At 33.9% G+C, this 21,147-nt stretch overlaps 1 protein-coding gene across 1 annotated transcript in view; it reads left to right on the top strand.

Moving 5' to 3' along the window:
- Nucleotides 1-20,239, top strand: part of ND-75 (NADH dehydrogenase (ubiquinone) 75 kDa subunit) — a 380,915-nt gene extending 360,676 nt beyond the window's left edge. Inside the window, exon 12 of the mRNA XM_014363556.2 lies at nt 19,987-20,239. Coding sequence (XP_014219042.2) covers nt 19,987-20,130 — 144 coding nt within the window. The 3' untranslated portion in view covers nt 20,131-20,239. The remainder of the gene's footprint in view (nt 1-19,986) is intronic.
- Nucleotides 20,240-21,147: the final 908 nt, after the last annotated feature.

Here is a 21,147-nt window from a genome sequence, read left to right as displayed (position 1 = left end):
CGATATTTACGCTCTAATTGAAATAGCTTTAACTGTTAAGTGGATATTTTATATCCAATACATTTTTTTTAATTAACTAGTCTTGATCCCAGCTTTCATTTGAGCCCAGTAAGAATACTCGAACTGTTGAAGGAGCTTAGTTACACATGTAAGAAGAGATACAATTTTTTGAAAATCGATGGAAACTAACTTTTATAAAATTTTGTATAACTTTTGACTAGCAAATTTTGTAGTTGCACCGCTTTAGATATTTATTACTGATGTTGTGTACAGTAGAAATACAATGACCGAAAATTTTTTTTAACCAACTTCTTTTTAAACAATTTTTTAAGTCGATCTGAGCAAGTAACGGCAGAATTTACCTGTATACTTATAATTTTTTTTCTAAGAGCTTGATTGTTTTAATCAATTCAATAGTATGATTTAAAAATTTTTTTTCATTCTCAGTAAATTAAAAATCTATCTTCATAGACGGTATTGATGAAATAAGAAGAAATTACTTAAATAAGGTAGAGGTGGAGGGAAAGAGGAAGCTGGGGAGAGTGGAGTGGAGCGGGGTCGCTTACTCAAATATTATTAGATCAAAAATCACATGAAAATAAGCAAATAACTTTGTGAATTGTGTGGGAGCTAAGGATGAGTGGATGAAGTGGGAGGAGCTAAGACTCACTTTTGTTCATACAAGTATATAATATAGGAAGATATACATAAGAGCGTCCAGTCGGAAGCGGACAAGCGTTGGCGCTATTAGCACTTTTAAGCTGTCTTTAAAACGCTTAAAAACGGTTAAAAAATATATTTAAAAACACGTAATCGATAGATTTTTTTCTTGTCTTTGGGATAAAATTTTTATTTTTTTCAAATGTTTTAATTTTTAGGTTATAATCGCAATTCAACGTTTGAATAAATTTTTTCATACGAAGGGCATGTCTAATCTGAAATTTAGTACTGCCAATTGAAAGAGGAGGTTAAAATCTATCGATGATAACTTTGAGTAAGTTAAGGAAATGAAAAATGGGCTTCCGTAAAAATCCGAGAAAAGTTTGGGTGAAATTGACGCACGAAGCATGGCGACGCTGTGACAAGCAGATCATTGTCGTTCATTTTGTATAAAAACAATGTGAAATACATTAATATTGAGTAAGTATATTTTTTGATTGATCAATAGTCATAAAACCAATTAGTTAAATTATTTTAGACAAGAGTTCGTTCAACAAAAAAATTGTGTCAAAAACAATCTGGCCTGATCCGTTTGATGTATCGTAAAACTTGCGTTTCAATTGGTTAGTTCCTTAGAGCATAAGGTTAGTTTAAAGAACCAGACCAATCACAGCACTGTATTGAACGATTTTGGGCTGTTTCGAAGTGTCGCGATCAGACTCCTGCAGTATATTGTGTTCAGTAAAAAATAATGTAACATTTAAAAAAAAATTTCCCAACCGTGAATAAATGTTGCATTTTACTGCTGGAGCGGCCTAACAGTTTAAAAACCATTACAACTTTAAATATATTCAAAAGTATTTTGATGATTTTGAGGTTGCCATAGAGTGGAACATGCTTATAAAATGGCTGATGGAAAAAGTCCTGCGGTGGCATAGGTGCAAGTATAAAAAGTAACGCTAGACGTGCGAGTTTAAGGAGGATCATAGGCTATCTAATTTTGACTCCTACAGCGCTTTATTGCTGGATGCAAATTTTTTTTGAAGAACATCAACTGCTTTTTTTATTCTAAAGAAGAGTACCGTTCTAATTAGGGAAAATTTAGCAAAAGATTTGAATCTACGATTGTAGTAACTGGTACCTTAGCCTTCTATAATTTAACTATAGTAAATGACAATGGCTCTAGTCGTCAAGCGTTTCGTTAGTTTTCTGCTTCCGATGAAGTTTACATACATCTGCCAATAAAGCAAGTGGAAAAAATTAATCTTAGTTTGAAACCAAAGAGCGAAACCAGAATGAAGTAGAAAAAAAGAGCGAAAGTTAATCTGAAAAGAAAAGGTAAATCTAGTGCGAAAAAAGATAAAACAAGTAAAAATTTTAATAAAATGCAATTGATTAGCGCCACAACTTCAATTTTTCTGTCCGCACAAAATCTTATCTCAAAAGGTTTCACCTAATTTTTTTCATGAATACTGATTCAGAAAAAAAATACTAATTCACTATTAATGTATTTTAGATTGTTTTTATTCAAAATAAATGACAATAATCTGCGTGTCACAACGTTGCCATGCTTCGTGCGTATATTTTAACCAAACTATTATCGGATCTTTCAGAATGCCCAATTTTCATTTCCTCAACTTACTTGCAGTGATTATCGATAGATTTTGACAGGCTCTTTCGATTGTCAGTGCCAATTGGACCTGCCCTTTAAGTCAAAAATTAATTCTTGCATTCAACTTTTTAATTGTGATGACAACCTAAAAATTAAAACGCTTAAAAAAATAACAATTTCATTGCAAAAAAAAGAAAAATCTATTGGTTACGTAATTTCAAATATTTTTTTTAGCATTTTTTAAACGTCTTTAAGTGAGCTAAAACATTTTTGACGAAAAATTTCGATAACGTCCTCGCTGGTCCGCTTTATATATATTTTGGCTGGACGCTTTGTATGTGTATATATACACACACACACATTGACATACATATATGAGATAGGGATGAGAATTATGATGGAAAGCATATCAAGTTAATAACCCCCTCTAGCTGAACTTAATCTAAAGTAACGCTATAGGCGATGTGTTAAATTTGCACCGAGCTTTTTGTATTAACTGCATGGGTTTGACCCGAGTGTTCACCACTACATTGAATCCCATGCGTTCATAGCTGGGAGTAACACCATACCGTGTGAGCAAGCGGACCCTTTTGTGCAAAGCTATGACTTGAGCTTTCGATGCAAAAGTGTATAGGCTCAGCTCTAGTGACGTGTGTGAGTGTCGGTAGCATGTTTTTTACACAATAGTTAAGGTATTTACACACTTAAGCATGGATAGACCACTAGTGTCGTTACGACCTCATTTATAAATTTGTTATGACTAAGAAGTTTGCGGAATATATAGTATCGCGTCAACATTGCATAGCAATTGAAATGGCGGGATTCATCTTTAAAAACATAAAGTGATTTAACAGGAACAGCTATAGCAATAGCATTGGCGAGCTCATCTATGCAAAAATATTAGTACCTGAATGGAAACAAGTGTAGTAATCCTATTAATATGCTGGATCATGCAAAATTATAATGTTATTAAAGGGGTGATAATGCAAAAACGAAAAATTTAGAATCTAATTCAAAAATATTTATAAAATAACAATTGTATTGAGAAAGACATATCAAAATCTGCACTAGTATTATTTTTTTGTACCATACTTGAAAGTTTTCAGCTGTATATAAAGTGACTTTATATTCGGGGTTCCCAAATACTCAGTTGTGAAATTAAGTCAACATGTTTGTAAGACTTTACATCAACTGTTTTGTCTATACAGTTTGTATTAATTTATAGATAAGATTTACATATAAATTAATAAACACTCTTTCTAGGTAGGGTATAGACTATAAGATTCTTGTTAAGATTATTAATACTCACAAGATGTATATATGCCATCACTATCTCCAGCCATGTAATGAACGCATTACGTCGTAATGGATTAAGAAAAGTAGGTGAGAATTCGTCGAAGGTCTGCTATGAATGAGTTTGCAAAAAATACATAGTACATTAAACATCGGTTAAAGGCTCACTATGGTTAAAATTCACGTGGATCACTATTATGTTAATTTTCTAAGAAAATTCTCGTAATGAATTTAAATATAAATTTGTACCGCAGTTCTAAAACATTGTTTTATACAATGACAGTGTTAAGTAATCAATGGTATTTGTAACGTAAGCTAAGACAAAAAGCTTTCATATTGTATTCATTTAGTTAACTAAATAACTTCAACAAGCTCTAAAACTTTTTAGAAAAATTTATGACCTGTAAAGTAGGTAGCATATGAATGAGAAGTACGCAACATTACTATTACTATTAGCTACTATTAGCTGGCTGGAACATTGATGTGTCGATATTATTAATGTTTAGCTTAAAATACGTCAAATGCTCTATAAGCGTCGATTCAAAGCTTTGTAGAAGGTTTTTTTCTTCTTTTTGTCATTGATAATTTAATGAAGCGGATAAGTAATAAATAGGCTTTAAGGTCTCGCCAATCTGTTTTTTAAAGTTTTCTCTACCTGACTAAAATAAATAATTGATGCTTACGTCCAACAGCTTTTCTTGCTATTTCAACTAGCCAAATAACGTGTTTTTCCTAACGAAAAGCGTCCATGTTGACTGCTTGATAGTTAACAATAGACTAATGAGCATGAGTAATATTTTTAGCAAAAGAGCAAAAGAGTGAAAATATATTCTGTACTTACTACTATCCACATCTCTTTCCTTGGTTCCCAACGGTTTGCAAATAATTTTTTTAATCCATTATACATTATATTGGTATCAACATTGTTACATCCCGAATGGATACAGACGAACCATATTATAAGTAAGAACGCAATTCATCCGTAAAATTCATACAAGACGTATTGTGTATATGCTGACCTCGTTGTTAGAGTTCGTGTATGTATTGAAATTGTACGTAACATGTATGAATGCATAAATCGTATTACATGTATGAATGAATAGTTAACTTGCGCATTAATTGTCCATTTCTAATGATGTATACCAATTTAAAAATTGTAATTTACACATTATTTCATTATACTCAAAATTGATTGTAAAATCTCTTAAAGGATTAATTCAATCGCACTTGTCAGAAAAATGCGATTGGTACTGTTATTGGTATTGTTACTTCCTAATATATGAAATCATAACACATAACATCATCGTGCAAGCCTATTGTTTTGCTGTCAACGCAGTCTGCAAGAACATCGCTCATTGGTTGACCTAATTCAACCAAAGGCTTCTTTTACTCGCTCTGATGCTATCAAAACTCACCATCAAGAGGAAAAATTGCTCTTTTCACGTCCATCACCTATCCTCTAAAGTTTTAGTCTACTCTTGACTCCAGTGACTCATGAGTACCTTATATACGTAAAGCATAACGTGTTGGCTGAGGCAACTCGGGTGCAGTTTGAGAGCATTAATAGTATTGGATTACGCTTAGAAGTGAGGTACAACGAAGTAGGCCTGCCAAAAGTAGTTCCGGCGATAGCAGAATACGCAGAAACCACAACATCTTATCGGCCACGAACTCATTCGTGTAGTTAAAGGAACCACTGAAAATTACTGCACGAAGCATTAGGGAACTTCGAAGCAGCAGTAACAGCAATCAGTAATAGTTGTAAGTTATTTATCAGTAATATAATTAATATCAAAATCTTGTTAAAGTTATCTGAATGGATTGTATCTAAAAAAATAAGTATTTTGAATTATTCTAATAAAAAAATTAAAAATAAAACATTCATTAAAATCATCCATATTATTGAAACAAATATTTTTACTCAACTAAAAAGAACAAATAAAGCTCACAAGTTCAATCCTAAGAGACCCACGAATGACACTAAAATAAAACGATTAAGACCATACTCTAAAAAAGTCCGGTCATAACAACATGATTATTATGTATGTGCTTAAAATTTATACTATGTAATCGAAGTATCACTAAGAGATTTAAATTATCTTTGACTAAATGCTTTGGAACTTGAGTATGATTGATAAAGACAGAAGCATTCAATATTTCTGTGGTCTCCCATGCAGCAAAAGGCTTTCACAATACCTTGTTTTTCGCAGGCAATGTCGTCAAATATCGTTATGGAGTTGGGTAGTGCCTTATCCGAAGATATGACTTATTCATGATCACTAAATGGAAAATACGTTACACCATCTGTAGGCTTCAACAGTTGTTCTAGAAATTTATATTTTGGCTGATTCAGCTACTTTTAGTAAAGATAAACACCTTCAAGTCTCAATCCGTTGTGGTTAGTAATACAAGCAAGCAAGCTGTTTTTTTACCACAGTTTGATGAACCTTAAAGAACAGCTCTTATGGTATCAGGTAGCAAATCATCATGGCGTTTTATTTTCTCATCTTGCTTAACGATTTCATCCATATTCACGACCGTCAGTCTTATATTCTATTCTAATAAGCCCATGATTGCTGTATGCTGACTCAACTACAACTACATCATAATACTATAAATAGTTTGCCTTAATACTTTTAAGCTCATTCGTCTTCGTATTTTCCAATCTTGCTGATCAATCAGTTGCAATTAACCAAAGTTTGATATTGTATTCTCCGGAGCTCGTATTGACTGTATGCTAGCTCAGTTGAAATATGAAACCATAAATAGTGATCTACTTATATTTTCAAGCTCATTTATTATTAAGCATTTGAAAAGTTATTATCATTCACAATCGCAAAGGCTGTAGAGTTATAAACGCATTTATCAACAAACTGCCTGTAAAATTGCACGTATCAAGATATCAGTATTACGGACCGGGCACTAAATTAACCGAGCGATTAGATCGTGGAGATCCAGGTATCAACCCATTAGATCAGGCTTGTAAATAAAACGACATAGCCTATTCTTAGAATCGAGAAAACATTGCCGCGAGAAACACTGCTGACAAGATGACAAGATTTTCGCTGAACAAGTGTAGCAAAGATTTAAAGCCAAAGACGCTAGTTTAGGAGAAAAAGCTGCTGATTTTACCATCACTAACGCCATGAAATTGAAATTCAAACTCGGCCTGAGATCGTTTTATAGTACGAGTTATTGTAAAGCGAGTAAGGATAAAATGAAGAAGAAAAAGAAGAATCTCACTTCGAAAAGCTTGATTCAAAGTGCCTCAAAGTCTATGGATCCAAGAAGTTGTGCTCGGAAAGTTGTTAGTTTGGCGTTAAAGAAAGCGTAAGAGGTTGTGAAAAAAGTTGGTGGTAAGAAAAATATTGTTATGCCTTAAATATTGCCTATACCGCGAAAAACTGGTGGATTTTTACCATATTTTATTTCTGCGTTTGCTGGCTTCACTGCTTTAGGTGCTATCACTAATGGTGTAACTGAAGTGAAAGGCATAATGAAAAAATGGAATCGCTCTTACTTGAAATGAGGATCTTTTTAAAACCATATAAGAATAAAATAGGTCTACATTTAAGGCATAGAAGAAGCTCAAAAGATTAATTAAAAAAAAATTTTAACTGCCTTACCAAGCTCTCACTGACTATGATCTCATCAAGTGTGCAAAAATTTTGAAAATCCCACATTTTGGTAGAGTTTTTGAGAGAAATGCTTTGCCAGCCGATCGCTAATGTTTTTCCGAATCAGCTATAGTCAATATTGATGATAAGAATGGCCCTGGTACTCACTGGGTTGCCAATACAAAGCGTGACAATAACGTCACGTATTTCGGCAGTTTCAATGATCTACAGCCACCAATTGATCTAATGCTATATCTTGGTGTTAACGATGAAAAATATTATTATGAAAGGTGACAAGATTTTGGTACATACAATTGCGGCTATCTTTGCTTAACCTTTCTTTATAAAAAAACTCTATTATTAGCCTATATAAACGTATTTTAATACTGGAGTAACATTAGTCATGAAAAAATCATCATGAGAGAATCGTTGACATTAAGTTTATCAGGAACATCATCTGTTCTAGAAGCACAATATTTCTATCTATTGAGTTGTCATCAGCACGTCACTACGTTCTTGGTTTCAACTCCTAACTTTCAATCTAATTCCAAATATCGATGAAGATAATAATAAATTTTACGTAGGTAATCAAGTGGTTGTTTTTCAACGGGGGTAAAAACAATAAGTCATTCATGAGCCACCAAAATTAGACGAAGCTATAAAAATAGACCGAAATGGATGAGATGGATCAGTTGTTGTCGAGTGCCCAAAGTGTCAACACATTAAAGCGTGCAGTTCTTAAAAAACTTAGGCCTAAAAGTAAGAGTTCCTGGTGGCAATAACTTGGGCTTTTTTTAGCTACCTGCAAACAAAAAAATGTCGAGATAGAAGAGATTCTCAGGATTTATTCAGGTGTCGTATTCGATGAGTTGGTTGCGCACTACGAGTTTCATGCACATCGACCCCACATCGCATCAGCATTTTATAACAGTGATAAGATTCGAATCTTACAATTAGTTCAACATCAAGATTTATGTCTCTTACCTTCTCAAAGTACCCTACGTATTACTGGATGTACAACAAATGGAGATGATGTTGAAAACAGCACTAGTTAATAACACCTTCGCCATCTGTTTGAAGAAATACGATATGAACTGAATAGTATGGTAGTTAAAAAATGTAAAAATGTTGGATTAACAACTTTAATAGAAGAATAATTATCTTTCTCTCCTCGTCAGAGTTAAATGCTTGAAAATACTGGTTGGATTGACATTAAAGAAAAAAATCAATTATCAATGACCATTCTTATTTTGAAGCGTCAATACCTTAAGGTATGATACTTAGTTTTGCTGAAGACTATCGCAAAGTTAGGACAATGAAAAACATAAATTAATTCTAATAAGATCGAGAGATGCTGTTGGCAACGTTATACGAGGTCTGTTCGGAAAGTATCGTGCCTACGTCTACAACTCCGCGCTGGCGTTATTCTTCATCATCCGGTGTATGGCATCCTTCAGAGAAATTACTATTTGATTGAACAACACGGTTCCGACGATGTTTCCACTTTTCTAAACAGTCTTGGAACTCACTTTTAGGGATGACCTTGAGTTCTCACGTCGCATTATTCTCAACCGTCGTTTTGTCATCAAATCGCTATCCTTTAAGTGGTTTTTTCAGTTTTGGAAACATCCAAAAGTCACAGGGGACTATGTCGAGACGCACGGAGGTTGTCGCAGTCATGCGATACTGTGTTGAGTCAAAAACTGTTGCACAAGATTCGATGAATGTTCTGGCACATTATCGTAATGAAGGAGCCAGTCACTACTTGACCAAAAGTTTGGGCGTTTTCTTCTCACTGCTTCACGTAAATGTTTTGAAACTTCAACATTAAATTCTTTATTGATTGGCTGACCTGTTAGAGCATATTTGTAGCGCATAACCTTCCTAATGAAAAAAATTATTAACATTGACTTAACATTGCTTCGTCTATCAACAGAAGTACGGCCTTCTTTGAAACGATTGAACCACTCTTTTATTCGTGTTTTGCTTATTCACTCATTCCCAAAAGCTTTCTGCATCATCTGAATAAATTTAGAACTTGTTTTTCTGAACTGAAAGCAAAATTTAATGCAAATTTGTTGATCTTGCTTTTCAGTCATTTTTAACAACCACAAAATCCGCCAAACTTGAAAATAACTTTGGAAACAAAGGCGCGCTGCGCATGAACTATGCGCCGTAAGCCATGCCCCCTCTCCACATCATAGCTTCGGGGTTTGCAAACGTTCGAAAAATGGCAATATGTTGAAAAACCAGCCACGTCCAACTTTTTTACGGAGGAACCATTTTTTGCTTCTTGCAGCGGTTTGCAAAAAGTTTCCAATTGATCGTCTTGAAATTTGGTGTGGATGTTGAGAGACACAAGATATGCCTTGGATACAATTTTCAAGTCTTAATATTTAAAGGAACGCGAGTTATAAATTTTTTAAAAATGGTCCTACGTAGCACTTTTTTGCAAATTTCGAAAAAACGGCTAGAACGATGTTATCCCACTGGAGCTCATTTTCTTTGTCTTAAAATTGCGCATGTTTTTCACCAGTATAACTTTTTTTCTAACCCCCCAGTTTTTTGCTAGATGCGAAAAATCATTTTTGGCCACTGTTACCATTGTTTTGAGGCCGTCAGCTGACATAATGTAAAGTTCAAAACTATTTAGATTTGTTCTAAAATAGCTTTACTACCACCCAGATTTTTTTCGCGTTAGGAGCAATTTTTAAATTGAAAAGCTAATTCTATCATACTATACGTAAATACAGACGCCCTGATTTATTTATCACTTTTACACGTAATTCTGAATGGACAGAAATAAAGAAAGAATTATTTCTAGGGTGGAAGTCATTTAATACACATGACATTATTTTTCGAGTCTTTCATTTGAAACTAAAAAAATTGATGTACCTGATGATCAAAAGGGAAACATTTGGAAAAGTTAATTGTTATTCTTACAGCGTTGAAAGGCAAAAGAGAGGTCTCCCACATGCTCATTTACTTCTGTGGTTCGACGATAACATTCAGCTGGATAAAATTAATCTCATAATTTTGGCTGAACTTAAAAATGAAAACAAAGATCCCTTATTACTTGAAACAGTCTGTAAAAAAATGATTCATAGACCCTGCGGCGATCTTAATACATCATCCCCTTGCGTGAAAGATGGAATATGTTTAAAAAAATATCCTCGCTTATTTATATTGGAAACACGAACTGGAGTTAATGGATATCCAACCTACCGCAAAAGAAGTTGTAAGAGGGGTCATAGTACTGTATGAAATATTCTAGAGAATCCTATTGATTGTAATAACAGATGGGCCGTGCCTGATTGTCCATATTTATCAAGAACTTTTAATTTTGTTATTCGGTGCAGGCTATAAAATACATTTGCAAATACATCAACAAAAGACCTGACTGTGCAACATTTTCAGTTTGAAATTAAGAAGACGAATTATGTAAATACGTTAATGGACGTTACATATATATTTCAGAGGCAACTTAGCGTTTCTTTGATTTTTCGATACATAAACGTTTTCCTACCATTGTACACTTAGCTGTACATCTTGAAAATAATCAACTAATTTATTTCACAGAAAAAAAATTTTATAAAGTTCTTCATAATCCACGAAAAACTATACTTCTTGCTTTTTTCAATCTTGGCAAAACAGATGAAATTACAAAGACTATTTTGTATCCTGAGAATCTAATTTTTTATACTTAGAGAAACAATAAATTCTCAAGAAGGAAACGAGGAACAAATGTCAAAGGTTTTTTAGGTATCAAAAAAAGATACAGCTCTTGGTAGGGTGTATACAATTCATCCCAATTTCTGTGAATGCTTTTATTTCCGAATGCTTTTACATACCATTCTTGAACCGATTAGTTTTGTTAGTTTAAAGACTGTTAACGATGGTGTTTATCTAATATTTGACGCTGCTTACTGTGCATTAGGTCATTTAGAAAGTGATAATCACTAGAAACATACACTTTCAGATACTCTGATTTCTATGTCTGCAACAAAATTAAGAGATTTTTTTGACATTGTTTTAGTTTTCTGTCATACTTCTGAACCAATTGTTCTGTGGGAATCATTTAGAGAACACTTATGTGAAGACATTTTATACCAAGATAAATGTCGTAGGAATGATAATAGTTTTACGTATTCTGAACAAATTTTCAATAAAGATCTTATTGAAGTTGATGACAAAGTTGTGAGTCTTGGGGAGAAATATTTATGGGATTTTGGTTTGCCAACACCGATTCGTGATGAAATAAATTTCTAAAATCCGTTTGACATTACGTTTCGGAATGCATGTACACGTAATATTGATGAACTTTTAACAAATATCAATAATGAACTCCCTAAATTAGTACTAGAACAAAGTCAAGCGTTTGATTATATTACTAGAAACGTTAATAGTAATGAAAATAATGTTTTTTTTCTTACATTCTCCTAGAGGTACTGGAAAAACGTTTCTAATTAACCTACTTCTCGCCTACGTTCAATCAACAGGTAACTTGGCTCTAGGTGTCGCATCGTCGGGGATCGCTGCCACTCTTCTTACGAATAGTAGAACTGCTCATTCAACTTTTTAACTGTCGTTAAATTTGACTTGTGAGCAAGAATCAATTTTTTCTACACGCAAGAATGGTCCTTTGGCTAAAATTTTATATGATACAAAAGTCAATGTATGGGGTGAGTGCACAATGATACACCGAGCTCATATTGAAGCAATCGATCGTATGCTTAGAGATCTAAAATCGTGTGATAAGATAATGGATGATATTACTTTCGTTTTTGCTAGAGATTCTCGGCAGACATTATCAGTTATATCTAGAGAGACAACAGCTGATGAAATCAGAGCATGTCTGAAATCATCACCAATTGTGAAATTAGATATTATTTTGAATTGAAGGGATAACATGAGAGTACAACTTGGCGGTGAAGATACACAATTATTTTAACAATTGCTTAGTGTTAGAAATGGAACGATACCAAACGATCAAGGTTACATATCTATTGATTTTACACAAGATGAAACTGTTCAAACCAGTAAAACTCTGATTTCAGAAGTTTATCCAGATATTAGTAATCTTTTACAGAAACCATACTACTGGTTATGTGAAAGATCTATTATTACACCTAGAAACATTTCGGCATTTGAAATAAATGATGCTGTACTGTCGTATGTTGCAAGATACATCAAAGAATATAAATCAATCGACATGTAAGAATATAAATCAATTGATACCGAAGATTCAGTTCACTTCCCACTAGAATTTTTAAATTCACTTAATCCAGCCAGGTTTCCACCACATAATCTTCAACTTAAAGTTGAGATACCTGTAATCCTACTACGTAATTTAAATCCACCAAAACTATGTAACGTTACCCGATTACAAATCAAAAATATGAGAAACGATATCATTGAGGCTACTATTCTCACAGGCCCCGCAGCTAGAGAAATCGCTCTTATACCACGTGTACCTATGATTATCACAGATTTACGGTTTCGATTTAAACGACTCCAGTTCCCCATTAAAGTTTCATTCGCGATTTCTCTCAACAAAACTCAAGGTCAGACGCTTAGATATGTTGGAATTAACTTAAGCTCTGATTGTTTTTTACATGGACAGTTTTATGTTGGGCTTTCGAGGTCAGGTAGATCTGAAAACCAATTTATACTAATGCCACATGGCAAAGAAAAAACTAAATATAGTTTACTCTGAAATTTTTCAAAATGAATGAAAAATACTTAAATTTAATATGTAAATCAACACGAACAAAATCAAATATTTTTCTTACCATGGGCCCAAATTGCAACTGCCGCTTTGGGCCCTTGGAATCACTTTGGGCCCACGGGCAAAAAAGTTTTTTGCATCCTCCGGGCCCAAAGTACTTTTCTGCCCTAGGGTCCAAAGTGATTTACTGGGCGCAGAATGTGCCCACGAGCACAAAATTGCACTTTGCGCCCTTGGTAAGAAAAACATTATACGCGACTCGGGCACCAATATGCAACAATTGCGCCCTTCGGGTGCTCATGTTTGTACTTTGTGCCCTAGTGACGTAATGTACCATTAAACATTCGTGGATAAGAAGTAGGCAAAGCTGTGATAAAATGTGCTATGTTGTACATTTTATAACTATTTGTGATGTACAGAAGTCTTGTAGGAAGATATATTACAATAAAAATGTTTCAAACATTTTATACAATGCGGGCAAAGTCGAGTCGTAGTTCGCTAGTGTACATACATATCTGCTTCGCCCCCTTACTTGCTACGTTCGCTACTTCTCCTGTATTCAATCGCAGGTTAGTTTTAATTAGAACCTCCGTAATGCTTTTTCACGGCCTTGTGAAGTCTCTTTCGAAGACTGAATAAACCGTCAACATACCCTCATAATACAATTATTAATTTCTTATGATACCATTTTAACCCCTAACGACGACTTTATCGACGCCTCAGACGAAAACAAGCCCAGATCAGATTTTCTTATTAAAAATAACATTGAAAAATCTGAACTAGACTTGTTTTCATCCGAGGCGTTGTTATAAATGCTCTATGCACCTATCTAAGGCCGTTACTGAGAAACATTTAACACTTATCAGTTTTAAACCATAATTTAAATGAATGAATAAATAAAAAAGGTTAAAGGCGTTTACTATGTGCTTCAAAGACCAAAGCATACAAATGAACTAGGATGGGGGAGGAACACCTAATGTTTGTGCATTAATGTGTTTTGCGCGTTGCTGTATTTCCGTACATCGTGTACTTTTAGCCATATAATTCGCTATATGTTACCTGTATGGAACTCACGGAGTACTATTAAAAAAAGATTATGACGTTTTTAAGTAATGCACTTGCATATACAAACGTAACAAATAAAGTCTATATTAAAAGGGGTTTTTTATATATGAAAAAGTAGTGTGGGTGGTAAGGACAGATGTTCACATACAGTATCACAATAACAAGGAATAAATACTGTTAAAATATGATTTATTATAAAAATACAAAAATAATGGCAACAATGTGTATAAATCCGTCATTCGGGTAAATCGCTTACAAATATCAACATGAGACGAATAATTAACAAAATTGCCGCGCTGGTGAAAAACAAGTGGCATATGGCCGGTAACGCATAATATAGTGAGGTAAAAAATTTACCTACACGCAAAAAGAAAGAAGAATATGTTGAATGCAAAATATTATAGTCAATACGGCATGGGACTAGTTTCGAGTAAGTCGCATGGCCGAACGCAAAAGAAAATAATAATAACCGTTGGAGGTGAATTCCGAGAATTTAAGTATCACTGTTCGCTTATGATAACAACTGTTATGATCCGGCGTATACCAAAGTAATACGTACAAGGTCAGCGCCGCTGCTTTTAAATCGACCAAAAGAAAATGATGAAAAAATGCGTGACGACGTCTACGCGACACCAAAACAAAAAAATCAAACCCAACACGCGCCGCATTTACGTTTCTACTCATAGGAATTCGATCCTTATTCGCTCCGTGCATCAGGTTGGAGGGGATAAAAAAAACGACTGCAGCGCTGTAGGTGAGCAAAGTTGGCGAACCCGTACCCCCATGAATCGTACAGTAAGCGTTGTCTTATATGAGAAAAGATATTATTTCATTCAAAGTAATTAGTTGAGAAATCGAAGGTGCAAAAAAATGTTATTTAGCCAAACCGGGTCTATAATACGGATAAATAATTTTTCTAGGCACTTCAAATCGCCCGAAATTTTAAATAATGGGTTATTAAATATCATCTGTCATATAGTACACAACACACATACTTATCTGTAATGTTGTATACGTGAGAGCAAGAACTCCAAGCAGTCGACATAGGCTGCCGCTAGCTGTATAATCTGAATCAGTGTTTACGTTTACAAAGTAACGAAATGCGTACGAGACAGTGCTGCGTTGTTAATTGCAACAAGAAAAAAAAGCAGGGGGTGGTGCTGTATAAATTTCCAAGTAGACCGCATGAAACAAAACAGAAGGAGCTGTCAGCTCACGTCGGAGATACAGCGGTCTTCGTTAATCTGATAAATAAATTATACATTTATGTATATGTTACCATAACCTACATTTGTCAAGCATAGGCAATAATGTACTTACAGATAATTCTACTTTGTATGGATTTAAGCTGACAGATGTTTGTCTCACAACATAGCAATTGATCAGATGACCGACTCCTTTATTTACATATTCCTGTACGTAGGCAACGTGCACACTCTACTAATTTTTTAGCTTTTTTCAGCGTTTCATTATTAAAAACTATGTTGCAACTTAAACTTCTAAAACCTGTTTGGATAATCATATCCATTTTTTAGGGTGCTGATGTTTACGTGATAGCAGTATGTACGTCTTATTCAATAAATAATACTTTCTCCTATAAGCGACAGTGTTACGATTTAATCATACGGGGGTACGGTATTGCGCGATTCTGACACCGAGGGTGGCGCTGCGTGTCATGCTCGGAGCGAATAGAATAACCCGGCGCTCTGGCGCGTAGGTGCCTTTCATATATTCGTAAACAAACAAAAGGAAGATCACACAAGGTCTTGACAACAAATTAAATTCTTGGCCGTTTCGGCGATGCAAAAAAAAATAAATTGTTATAACGCAGTTACAAAGCATGGCGGCCCTTAGAATAAAAAAAATCGAAAAATCGAGCAGACTAGATAAATTAAGGAACGCACACAAAATAATCGCCAGATCGGAACCACACGGGCGTAGAGACACACAGTTAACGAGCGCGTCGACGAAAAAACAAGACACGGGGCAAGAATCGCACGGAAAAAACGCAGAGAAAAAACAATTGCAAACCCGTAACTTAAAAAAAAAGAGAACAATAGACAAGACGTGATACAAAAACCAAGGAAAGCTCCGTCGTTCGAGCTAAGCAGATCAAAGGGCACCACTTGGTTGATTATTAGACAACCATTGGCCAAGGATTACCCCTTCGATCGTGTAAGTGCTGGACTCACTGCCTCGCTCTCCGACGGATAGCTCCTACTCACTCCTATCCGATGCTCGGCCCGATTCTACTTGGTTCCGCTCGGACGTCCCGTGACTAACTAACTTTTTTCGGCTCCGCCTCGACCCCTTTTCTTTTGCTTCCCCCTTTGCCTCTCTTTTCTTTTCGGCGGTGTACCTGCGGCCAACCTGCGCACTTACAAAATGCGCAATTCCCCTTTTTAAAAAGAAAGGAAAAATAAAGCAAGAGGTCCCACGTGACTCAGCCCATGCGTGTACGCACCTACACCTTGCAATATTTTTAAAATAGTTGGAGTTGACTTGTGCAAAAACTTACAATAAACTTTTCCAAGCACTTCTCGTTCAGCAATTTGTGATTAACTTCTAACCTTTTTTCTAAAAAATAATTTCGAATGATCCTATGTCATTTAAAGAGTCGTAATCTTCTTTTTGTATTCTTCAAAGAGAATGCGTTCCTTTTTCTTCGGTTTAATACAATAGAACTACTAAAACTGTTTAAAAATTTAAACATTAACCATCCCTTCATACGAAATACAAAATTGAATTTTAATAAAAATCCTGCAAGAAACAATCGCTACATTATTTACTCACAATAAACTTTATTATTACATTGTTTTCTATGTTAAATTAACGATCCTTGTACTCAGTGGTGTTGGCGGTGGCTATGTCAAAATTACTTTTAACATATTAATATATACCACCTCTTGTGCCCCCTGTACTCCTCCCCACCAACCCTGCAATTTGCTAATTCTTGTACGTAGTAGCTGAGGCAGTGGCGGCACTGGCGAAATAAATTTAGCGCGTATAATAGACTATTAGGTTAATTTGGCCCATTCTCGGAAATATTGGAATAAGTGCGGAAGCCAGGCGTAAAATGATTGCATGGGATGGTCTCGACCCCGCCAATTTCGGATTTTTATACACGGTGGTGTTAGCGCTGGCACGATAACTTCATAATATGTAGAGAAAAAAGACTATTCACTTGACTTCGGCCAACCTTAGGGATCTTCGAAAAAATGTGGATCTTAAAACTTGACACTATTTTGATTTGTTACATGCGTAAGTGTTGTAGATGAAGAAATAAGAAATCCATATAACTGTATGTAATAAACATACTTGCAATAATAGTAATGTTGTGAATGATTATGACATAGTCAAACGACTAAAATAAAACGTTGCCTTCTCTTTGTCATCTACTGCGCAAGTGCAGCGCTTGTCAATTTGCAGCCGTGCAGCCGCTTTTGTGGTTACATGAATCATCATGTATGAAATTATAATTACTAAACACATCCTTGTCAAATAGGACCGTATAAACTCTTTTTTTACTTATCTACAACTTTTACCAATACTAATAGTCAAAAGTATGCTTTGACTTTAAGATTTTAGCGAAATGATATGTACGGTTTTTGCCTACTTTATATACAGAGCTATGTAATTTTTCCGAGAGTTCACCCCATTTGGAACCACCAGAGGTCGTTAGTAGCAGTTCACATAGCGAATAAAGAGAATGAAGACTATTAGGTCGACTTAAGCCAATCCCGGGAATGTCCGTAAAAGAGCGGGAGCGTAAGGGGATCGTCTTGGTAGGCTTGCTCTTGTAGATGACAGCAGCGACGTCATTTTACTTCGGCTTACCTTGGAAATATTTGGACGAAGTTTACGTATGAGTTTATCCTTATAATAACTCTTGTAATTTCTTTTCCGTAATAGTGTCCGCAAAACCGATAAAAAAATTTCTGCTCGACATCGTGCACGATATGCTACAAGATTTCTTGTCGCATGTCGTGCACCTTTAGTAAGGGGATTTATACGTCCAGAAAATCCTTAGTCGAGTGTCTTGCCACCTTGGTCAGAACAGATTTAGCATTCGGGAAAGAATGAACGTCCTTACATATAAACATTCATATAAAACAACATACATATAAAACAAAAATTTATGTTCCATTTCGTGTATAACATTTACCGCCTTGTTAACTTAATTGGTTCATTAACATTTTATAAATGTATACATAACATTGTTTTGTGTCAGTTATACGTTTGTCAAAAATAAATCTAGTAATTGATTTATTATAACTGATTTTTGTTTACGAATTTCACTTAAACTTCACGTATACTTTTTATTCTAAGGGAAAAATAATTTATCTTTAAAAGTGTAATAAATTTATTGTAATTGGTACAACAAAGTTCAGGAGTGCCTTTTCCTCTTTAATACTTTAATGTGAGCATCTAGTGCCAGCAAAAGAAAATTTCTCATTTATTCATACAGTACTTATAAAAATTAAATAAATTTTTAAAACATAAACTAATTCATATAATGAAGTTTATTTAAAAACTATTTGATTTTAATCAAAATTAAAATGAACTCTTCTTAACTTATATCGGACACTCTAAAAAGCGTTAAATTGAAGATGTAATAATATAATTAGATATCATTTTATATAGTTTTGTTTTATTTTATGTAAAAATTTTTTTTTCAACTGTTTGAAACAGTAAAATTAATATTCTTTTAACCATTATGCAAGCTTAAAAAAAGCATTTCTCAAGGACGTAGAAACTTTGTCAAATATTGTTTTATGTCAAATTTAATCGAAGTATCTTATTTTTTATAAATATAATAACAACAACAATAATAATAATAAAAACAATAATAATAATAATAGTAATACTAAAAATAACTCTATTTACATAAGTTGACAAAAATAAGTTATAAAAATTGTAAAGAAAGATCATATTCACTTTGTTTGATATTTTTCATTAATGCCAATCAAGTTTAAACAGCATAACAAAAAAATGGTCGCTAATAATTATGTAAAATATATTTAATGCTATAGTTTTGCCATGTAAACAGGAAACAGTTCACAGCTTTAGTACAATAAATTGAATTTCAATGCGTTGAAATATTGTTTGTCAAAGAAAATCGTTGATTTAACGTATATTATGATACTTTTAACAAAAAAAATGAGTAATTAGCACAAAATAACTAATAAATATGAAGAGTACTCGGAACTCCTTACGCGGACGCCAAGATTAAAAGCCTAACGCTTGCATCGTCAGCTAGACACAGACATGTTTGTCTGTCGGTGTGAACAGTCTACCTACAGTTTATAATTAAAAAAGGTCTCTCCTTTATTTATAAGATGCTTTGTGTATAAAACAAAACTGTTGGTTTATAGTACGTGAGGTTTTTGCATAAAAAAGTGAGAGTTTTGAAAAGGTCTCTATGATGAGACGAAATATTGACAAGTATATAAACAAAAAATTTTTGCTCAAGAAAGACCAAGTGGTGTTTTATTTTTTATGTAAACCCTAAACAATGGTCAAGTTATCAAAAAACGAGTAGTTCCAAAGTAGTTACTCTGTCCAATAAAAATTGTAGTTGTCCTTTATAGCTGACAAAGAATAAGTCATTTTCAGAAAGTTATCGAATGAAAACAAATATTTATTGTTAACAAATAAATTGATACTTATTCATCGTAGTTTATCATAAACCAAACGTCTTAAGAAACCAAAATCGACAACATCTTTTCAACATGACAACGCTCGTCATTACCATTTGAACACATTTTTCTTAATTTACTATACATACAAGACAAAAAACTATCACAGATCTTACACCAAATTATGTGCTTAATTGATTTGGGATACTTTCGTCACGACCATCTCTTTTCTCCCATTGCTTTAGGCCATACTAAATTCGAGGATAAAAAAAGCACGAATTCATATTTTTGCGCTTTAGTTCAATAAGATACAAGTCTAATCTTCCAAAATTATTTTAAATTAATTTTATTTATACTTTTGTATTTTTCTAGGTTACTCAACAGTCAATTTCATCAGAACCGTTGGTAGTCAAGCAGAAAAGTCTAGATAAATTCTACATAACGGATGTCATATCGAGAGCATCTCCAACAATGGCTAAATGTGTGCAAGCTGTATTAAACAAAAATAAGAAATAGCTTTGTTTATTAAGAATTTTGTAAATATACACCAAATCTTGGTTAAATTTTCTTCGTGTTAAGTTTTTGTTTAACATTTGATTTATATAATTTAAAGTATTACTAATTACTAGACAACTTGTTTGTATCAAATTATCATTTTAAAATTAAAGTAGCCCAATAATTTTGACCTCATTAACATTTTTACAATATTCAAAGGAACTTTTACAATTTCTGAAAAACCGTACATGGCTTCCCATTTAAGAATTCTCAACTACATCATATAAATATTTGAAGTTGTATTAAGCTTCAACATACTGACAGTGCAACGACTTATCTCTCAGCCTACACACCAAATTAAAATGTAATTCACATTAATAATTTTTTTTCTTGATAAACATCGAAATTTTGTAAAATTATTTTATATTAGTTTTGTATCTATTTAAAAATAATTCAAGTCGATTTGAATAGTCGATGGAAAATTATTAATAGGACTAAAAAATACTTCAATCCGAAATTGAACTGAAAACCTCTTTACTTAAAAGGATCACTTTCAATGAGGGAGTATCAAACATTTGATCACCAGAGGGCAGCATGGCGCTACCTTCACTATTCTCCCTCACTAACCTACAGACCGTGCAGTAGTCCTGTGTACATGTGCAGTATTGTGTATATATATACTTGTATAGAGGTACACACACACACACACGAATATATATATAGGCTGTAGGTGCGTCAGGCAAGCCAAGCGCCATGCTGCCCTCTGGTGATCAATTTTTTGATACTTCCTCATTGCGCTACGTACACCTTGGTGATTTGGTCCTCTAAAGCCGAACATTATCACTTTCTTTTATCTAACGCGCCATATCAGAACTAATATAATGATTCGAAGATAAGTAGATGGCATGCATATCTGCTTTTCAGTTTAGTGACGTTATATATCGAAAAATATATATAAAGCCCAGTGAGCAGTGATTACATGATTGAAAAATGCTACACGTAAATAACTAGTTTCCTTAATAAATATCAAAATTTTTG

This window comes from Copidosoma floridanum, unplaced genomic scaffold, assembly GCF_036245765.1.
Source record: "Copidosoma floridanum isolate Cflo_tuat_1 unplaced genomic scaffold, Cflo_Japanese_pri ptg000024l, whole genome shotgun sequence".
Taxonomy (NCBI): Eukaryota; Metazoa; Arthropoda; class Insecta; order Hymenoptera; family Encyrtidae; genus Copidosoma; species Copidosoma floridanum.
Note: the sequence above shows the minus strand (reverse complement) of the source record. Positions and strands in the feature narration are given on the sequence as shown.